The 8,292-nt window shown below is 40.9% G+C and overlaps 1 protein-coding gene and 1 non-coding gene across 2 annotated transcripts; one reads left to right on the forward strand and one right to left on the reverse strand.

Moving 5' to 3' along the window:
• Positions 1-1,401: 1,401 nt before the first annotated feature.
• On the reverse strand, positions 1,402-7,284 carry LOC132046084 (uncharacterized). The gene is given in 8 exon segments (XM_059436630.1): positions 1,402-1,745; positions 1,828-2,145; positions 2,651-2,684; positions 3,266-3,795; positions 4,300-5,391; positions 5,394-5,757; positions 5,759-5,903; positions 6,797-7,284. Coding segments are annotated over 8 exon segments (3,315 nt in total).
• Positions 7,285-7,874: 590 nt separating this feature from the next.
• On the forward strand, positions 7,875-7,981 carry LOC132046085 (small nucleolar RNA R71). Its single transcript, XR_009412594.1, has one exon. It is a non-coding gene; the product is annotated as a small nucleolar RNA R71 (small nucleolar RNA).
• Positions 7,982-8,292: the final 311 nt, after the last annotated feature.

Genomic DNA, 8,292 nt, shown 5'->3' on the forward strand with positions numbered 1-8,292 from the left:
TAAAACTCTACAATGTAAGAACTCTCAAATTTGGATCCTGTAGGACTTGTAATTGGTTGTAATGTGGGCTAAGGAATGGGTAGGATAATATGGATGATTGATACACTCCCCTCATGGCACACACTACCTGAGTCCATATTTTTTTCTTCACCCTTCGACTCTTTATATATATATATTTTACTTTCCTTCGAAATTCAACCAACTCACAATTGCATCTCCCTCCAGCATAAAGTACTTTTTATTTTTTTTTATTTTTATTTTCACCCTTCAGTAATTCCACAACCAACCCCCTTTTCTTCTCTTTCCATAATAAGAATCCCCCAACATTTATTTCTTGCAATAAAGCTCAAGTACGGTGCCAACAAGAGGACAAAGTGAACATAAGATCAAGATATACATGAGAAGCTAAGGGTAATTATTTGGCTATCAAAAGAATAGGGGTTTAACATAAGGTACGACGGGGTTGACTAGGGATAATAGCAATCAATGGTCGGTTATTTTAATCTAAAAAGGGTAAACAAAGAAAGCCTACAGTCCTTTCCCAACTTAAAAGTGTCTTAGAATTTCGCCTCAAGTCACTACCAAGCCAAGTTCTAGATTCCTTCAGAGCATGGTTACTGATTAGATTTCCTCACCACACAATTATCAAGGATTGATACAACTCAACTTCAACTTCCAACAAGTAATCAACTTTCAGACAAAAGTGAGCATACATCTGTAAAATGGAATGTCAATTCCGCTCTCCAAGTTACGTTCAACGACGGGTTAAAAACAACAAGAGATGAACTAAAGAATTTTTTTTTAAAAAAAAAAAAATACTTGAATAATGCATATATACAACCCCCTACCCCCACACTAGATTATGGCATGTCCCCATGGCATAAATAAAATGCTAGAGAAGGAGGAAACTCCTGAAAGCTCGATCGATGCTCGAGAGAGAAACGGTGTCGATTTGCATGTTACGCCGCCAGCCGCGCGCAACCACGCCATTATCTTCTTCTCGGACTTCTTATTCTGTAGTGTGAGGTCATCCAATTTCTTATGCAACCCTTTCATAGAGGTTTGCATCCCAGACATTTCGTCTTCCAACGTAGTGACTCTCTCTTCCCACGAGTTGGTCGAAGGCTCTCCCACACTCTGGGATGGTTGCAAATTAGTGGCTGCATCGGCTTTCCTAGTATTGCCTCCTGCCGAATGATCTAAGTTGTCTGTAGCTGAGTCTCCTGAATTGTAGACCTCCACCACCACTTTCCCGATAGACAGTTTGTCGGATCGAAATTTTGCAACCATCTTAGGGGTGACATCCGATTTCTTCTCCGGAACATTGGCAAGTCTGCACAGTCGGGTAACTAGAGAGGGAAAATAGAACCCGTATTTTTGTATGGTGGATTTTTCCAATATCTAGTCCAGTATTATCTTCGCAGGATCGAAATCATTCTCATTCATCAAGCAATAGATGAGAGCTGCTCTGTAGCCAGTAACTTCTGTGGTGTTGCCTGAAGGTATGAGCCTGGTATTTATGATGTATAGCCAGAATTTTCCATCGGTCGTCAAGCTGTTGGAATTGAATTTGTGATTCTTCACAATCCATTGTACTTCCTTCCCAGGTGTGCAAATTGTATCAAAAAACTGTTCCCAACTATACGGCTCTTTGCCATATACATCCTGAAAGTCATCGCACCCTGTGGGTGTGCCCCTATTTTCCTCATTATCATACTCAGGAAATTTATATGCAGCTCGAATGGCTTCAATTGAAAAATCCACCTTTTTTTTTTCGAACAGTGCACACAAAATTCTCATGCTCCGGACAGTTAGCATAAAACTCACGGACGACAGTCAGATTAACGTTGTCAAGTTCTTGGAGGAAAATCATTAGTTTCCGTCGCATCAATTCCCCATAGATCTCCGGGAAATCACTCATCAATGCATTCACTTCAATTCCCCTCTCCATCACCGGCTTCTTGGAGGCTTTCTTTTTGAAGCGCTCTTGGGCTTCCCATGAAACGAATTTGCTCTCATCGTAAGGTTGTGGAAGTTCCGGAGCTTTTCCTTTGGGATCCCTCGAGCTTTGTCCCTTTGACGTGCTCGTTTTCTTGCTCGTAGCTCCACTAGGTTGCTTCCTCTTCCTAGATGTGACCATTTTTCCTGCGAGTTCATTCAAATAGTTAGCATTCATACCACTCTAGACGATCACGCAAAGAGAGAGATTCTCATTGGGTACTCAAGACTTCCCCAACATATGAATTGACTTCTTTTCATCTTTCTCTGGTAAATCACATACTAATAGATAAAAAAAAAATTTCTCGTGCAAATGTTCATGCACATTATTTATTTTAACTCAAGTAGGACAAAAAAAAACTTCAATAACTTGCAACATATAAGGAATCTTTCCCATTGTGACATTTTTTCAAACACGTAGAGTGCACAACAATTCTCGTTGGGACAAGTTAACTTAATATTGTGTTTTACTTTGAGAAACAACAAAAACCCAACCACATCAATTATTCTCTTTAAGAGCAACAATTACAGAATTTCCTCAATAGCAATCAAGATCTAGGCATCAATTTCTTATCCCACTTCTTCATATTATCTGATTCCTCCAAGAATGATAAAGGAAAAATTTAAGAAAGATGATGGGGAGAAAACATACCTGCAATCGAATTGAGAGGTGATGAAGGAGAGAACTTGGGCATCAATGGAGTTAAGATGAGAGGTAGAAGTAGATTAGAAAGTAGGGTTTTTTTTTTTTTTTTATGCGTTTCTTTGTCTTGCAAGAGAGGAGGGTTAAATGACAGGAAAGAATAAAAGAGAAAGATAAAGGGAATCTAAGGTAGGGTTTTTTTTTTTTTTTTTTTTAAATATAAAATAAATAATTAAAACGAAAATTACTTACCTGGAGGTTGCGCGAAGTGATGCGCGAACGCGCGCAACTTACAGTGAGCTCTTCTCAAAAATTATTTCCTGCGCGAAGTACTGCGCGGACACGACTTCAGGTGCGCGATCGCGCACCGTTAGTGAGGTGCTCACTGATTTTTTTTTATTTTTTTTTCAGCTCAATGGGAAAACACTTCCAAGTAAGCAAGTAAACTAACCATCTAATAATAAGTGAAAATTTAGATCTAATTATTTACAAAGAGGTTAAGAGCAGTTCTGAGTTATAGTCGTCAGCTTGACTTTTCATCACTTTGGCTTACTTTATGACGATGTTAGAGGATTGCTTATCGAACCCTCCCGCAACATACATTTTCAACCTGTGCCCATTTACCTTAAAACTCTCCGTCCCTTCCAAGTTCCGAATTTCAATGGCCCCATAAGGAGAGACATGTTTCACCACAAATGGTCCAGTCCATCTCGACTTAAATTTCCCGGGGAAGAGTCGTAGTCTGCTATTGTATAGCAGGACTTTGTCCCCTTCATGGAACTCTTTTGGCTTAATCAGACGATCATGCCAATGCTTTGTCTTCTCTTTAAATATTCGTGCATTCTCATATGCATCCCTTCTGAATTCATCCAATTCATTCATCTGCAAAAGCCTTTTCTCACCTGCAAGACTAAGATCAAGATTAAGCAACTTAATTGCCCAATACGCTTTGTGTTCAATTTCAACGGGTAAATGACAAGATTTCCCAAAAACCAACTTATACGGAGAAGTTCCTATGGGAGTTTTGAATGCAGTTCTGTACGCCCATAGAGCTTCGTCTAATCTCAAAGACCAATCCTTGCGGGAAGTACTAACCGTTTTTTCCAGAATTCGTTTAAGTTCACGGTTAGCAACTTCAACCCGTCCACTAGTTTGCGCATGATACGGAGTTCTCGTTTTATGAGTCACCCCATATTTAGAAAGCAACGCCGCAAACTGCTTATTTACAAAATGAGAACCATTATCGCTAATGATGACTCGAGGGGTTCCAAAACGAGTGAAGATATTCTTTCGCAAGAATTCGCACACCACACGAGCATCATTAGTCTTAGTAGGGATTGCTTCGACCCATTTAGAGACGTAGTCAACGGCTACTAAGATGTATTCATAAGAATGGGAGAAAGGAAAGGGGCCCATGAAATCGATGCCCCAAACATCAAAGATGTCACAAAACAAAATTGAATTGAGGGGCATCTCATCCTTTTTGCTAATATTACCTGCTCGCTGGCATTTGTCACATGCAGCGACATATGCTCTCGCATCCTTGAACAATGATGGCCAAAAGAAACCGGATTCCATGGCCTTTGCAGCTGTGCGGTTCCCTCCATAGTGTCCACCAGCTGCTCCATCATGGCAATGAGAAAGAATACTTGCCATTTCTTCTTCGGGGACACATCTTTGAATTATTCCATCTGCACAAAATTTAAACAAAAATGGGTCATCCCAAAAATAATTCTTTACCTCACTTCGGAGTCTTCTTTTCTGTTCATAGCTCATATCTTGGGGTACCCATCCGCTAACCAAAAAGTTGGCTATATCAGCGTACCACGGTGGTCTCTCTGAAACAGCAGCAACTGAGAACAGTTGCTCATCAGGAAATTCTTCTTTGATCGGTACCCTCTCCACAGGTGGGTTCTCCAACCTTGATAAGTGATCGGCAACCTGGTTCTCTGCACCTTTTCTATCAATTATTTCCAGATCAAATTCTTGGAGCAAAAGGATCCATCGCAACAGTCTCGGTTTAGCCTCTTTTTTACTCAATAGATATTTTAGAGCTGCGTGGTCTGTATGAACTATCACCTTGCTCCCAATTAGATACGACCTGAACTTGTTAAAAGCAAACACCACTGCGAAGAGTTCCCTCTCTGTAGTTGCATAGTTCACTTGTGCACTATTTAAAGTGCGGCTGGCATAGTAGATTAGCCTGAACATCTTGTCTTTCTTCTGTCCCAGAACTGCACCCACTGTAAAATCACTTGCATCGCACATAAGCTCGAATGGTTGAGCCCAATCCGGAGTCACCATTATAGGGGCACTTGTGAGCTTTTCCTTCACTAGATTGAACGATCTCAGACATTCAACTGTGAAAGTGAACTTAGCATCCTTACCCAACAGTGTAGTCAAGGGCTTTGAGATGCTAGAGAAGTTCTGAATGAACCTCCTGTAGAACCCTGCATGCCCAAGAAAACTTCTGATTCCCTTGATTGTAGTGGGTGGCGGAAGTTTTGATATGACGTCCACCTTCGCCTTGTCCACCTCTATGCCGTCTGCAGAAACCTTGTGCCCAAAAACAATTCCTTCCCGAACCATGAAGTGGCACTTTTCCCAATTCAATACCAGATGAGTCTCTTCACATCGCTTTAAAACAGACTCTAGATTCCTCAAACAACTATCGAAATCTTCTCCAAATAAAGTGAAGTCATCCATGAAAACCTCTAGGAACTTCCCGTTCAAGTCAGAGAAGATAGACACATGCACCTTTGGAAAGTAGCTGGTGCATTACACAACCCGAAAGGCATTCTTCTATAAGCAAATATTCCTGCAGGACATGTAAAAGTAGTTTTTTCCATGTCTTCAGGAGCAATGGGAATCTGGTTGTACCCCGAATATCCATCTAGGAAGCAGTAAAACCCTTGACCGGCCACTTTCTCGAGCATCTGATCAATGAACGGGAGTGGAAAATGATCCTTTCTAGTTGCATCATTCAGTCTCCTATAGTCAATACACATTCTCCATCCTGTGACAGTTCTTGTGGGAATCAATTCGTTATTCTCATTCTGCACCACTGTAATCCCTCCTTTCTTCGGCACAACATGGATCGGGCTAATCCATGTCTTTGTCAGAAATAGGGAATATAATCCCAGTATCTAACAGCTTTACCACTTCTTTATGTACAACCTCTTCTAACTTCTCATTCAGCTTGCGTTGCGGTTGCACCACCGGTTTGCTATTTTCCTCCAGAAGGATTTTATGCATGCAAAGTCTTTGGGTTAATTCCCTGAATATCTGCTATCACCCATCCAATAGCCTTTTTGTACTTCCGCAAGACACATATCAACTTCTTTTCCTGTTCCTCTGTAAGATTTACTGAAATAATTACAGGAAAATTGTTAGGAGGCTCCAGAAAAACATACTTCAAATGTGTTGGAAGGACCTTGAGTTCCACATTCGGTTTTGGGTCATTCTTGGGTAATTCTTCTTCATCCAACTCCTGATTATCAAAATCAAGAGCCTCTGCTTCCTTTCTAACCTGTGGATCTTCATCCGCTGTTGTTCCAGACTGCGTAATACATCTTTCTAGAGAATCCTCCACTAACTTGTCATGTTTGTATTCTTTACGCTAACTCTCCCAGAACATCTAATTTAAAACATGAGAACATGTCTTCCCTAGGGAATTTCAGCATCTTTTTCATATTGAAAACCACTTTTTCATCTCCAACTCTCAGCATAAGTTTCCCTTCATATATATCCAGAATTGCTCTACCTGTAGCTAGGAACGGTCTCCCTAGAATTAGGGGGACCTCCTTGTTTTCTTGCATGTTAACCACAATGAAATCAACAGGGAATAAGAACTTATCTACCTGAACCAGCACATCTTTTAGAATTCCCTCTGGGATGACGGTACTTTGGTCTGCCAATTGCAACGACACTGGAATAGATTTTATGGTTCCGAGTTCCCCTTCCATCTTTTTGAATACAGAAAAAGGCATGAGATTTATCGAGGCACCTGAGTCACACAGAGACTTTTGAAATTTGGTGTTTCCGATAGAGCAAGGAATAGTGAAACTTCCGGGGTCTCCACATTTCTGAGGGAGCCTATTCTGAATAATAGCACTGCATTGGGCATTCAATTGGACCACAGATGTTTCTTCTAACTTCCTCTTGCTTGACAGAGTATCCTTCAAAAATTTAGAATAAGCAGGCATCTGAGTCAGCACCTCTGTGAATGGGATGTTCACATGCAGCTGTTTTAGCATCTCAAGGAATTTACCGAAACATTTATCAAGTTTTTCCCTTTTCATCTTCTGAGGGAAAGGTAGTGCTGCCATATGTTTACTAGCTTCCGGTTCTGACCCTTCCTTCTCTTTAATTTGCTCACTTGGGATTTTCTGCTCATCACGTGTCTCATCTTGATTCTGTGTCTCTGCAGTGCTAGGATTCTTATTAGGATCTTTCAATGTCTTTCCACATCTTAAGGTAACAACTTTCACTTCCTTAGGATTCTTCTCTGTATCGCTAGGAAGTGCTCCTTGAGTTCTTTCGGACAACATAGAAGCTATTTGTCCCACTTGTTTCTCCAAGTTCCGAATGGCTGAATTTTGAATATCAAACCTCTCATCTGTCTTAGATACAAACGTCTTCATTAAATCTTCCAGACTGGGCTGATTCGACTGTTGAGGCTGATATTGTTGCCTTTGGTTCTGATATCCTGATTGTGCTTGTCCTTAGCCTCTAGGATTAATCTGCTGCCATTGGTTAAGACTACCATTTCTTTGAATTCCAAGAGAATCTAGGATGCTTCTGCCCCATGGGATTGAAATTGTTACCCCCTTGGTAATTCCCTCTATTAAAATTTCCAACAACATTCACTTCTTCATCAGAGATAGGCCCAGTTTGACACTCGTGAGTAGGGTGTCCAAATCCACAGAAATCACACATCACCGGTTGATCCGCTTGAACTTTAACTACTGCCAATTGTTTCAAATCCTTTGCAATTGCAGCAATCTGATTCTGTAGCGTGTTGTACGCATCTACCTGATGTACCCCGGCTACCTTCTTTCTTTCAGCACCTTCGGGGAGCCATTGGTTAGCATCTTCTGATAGCTCATTCAGAATTTCGATAGCTTCATCATGTGTTTTCTTCATCAAAGAACCACCGACTGCATTGTTCAAAATTCTCCGGGAGGCTGGTGTCAAGCCTTCCCAGAAATTTGTCAATTGCATCCAAGGCTCTATTCCATTGTGAGGACATCTTCTCAGCAATTCTTTAAACCTTTCCCAAGCTTCAAACACCGTTTCAGACTCAAGTTGTCCAAAATTGTTGATTTCCTTCCTCATTCTCGCTGTTCTCGCTGGCGAAAAGTACTTGTCAAGGAACTTAGTTGTCATCTCCTCCCAGGTGCGAATCGATCCCGATGGTAAACTTCTCAGCCAGGTTTTTGCATCATCTTTCAAGGAGAAAGGGAATGCCCTCAAATAAATAGCATCATCGGATGCCCCATTGTAGTGAAATGTGTTCATGAGTTCATCAAAATCCATCAGATGACTGTTTGGATCTTCGTTTTGTTTCCCTCTGAACACACAATTGTTTTGAATAGCTTGAAGAACACTGTTCTTGATTTCAAAATTATTGGCCGTGACAGGTGGACATC

The sequence above is a fragment of the Lycium ferocissimum genome, unplaced genomic scaffold (genome assembly GCF_029784015.1).
Source record: "Lycium ferocissimum isolate CSIRO_LF1 unplaced genomic scaffold, AGI_CSIRO_Lferr_CH_V1 ctg9329, whole genome shotgun sequence".
Taxonomy (NCBI): domain Eukaryota; kingdom Viridiplantae; phylum Streptophyta; class Magnoliopsida; order Solanales; family Solanaceae; genus Lycium; species Lycium ferocissimum.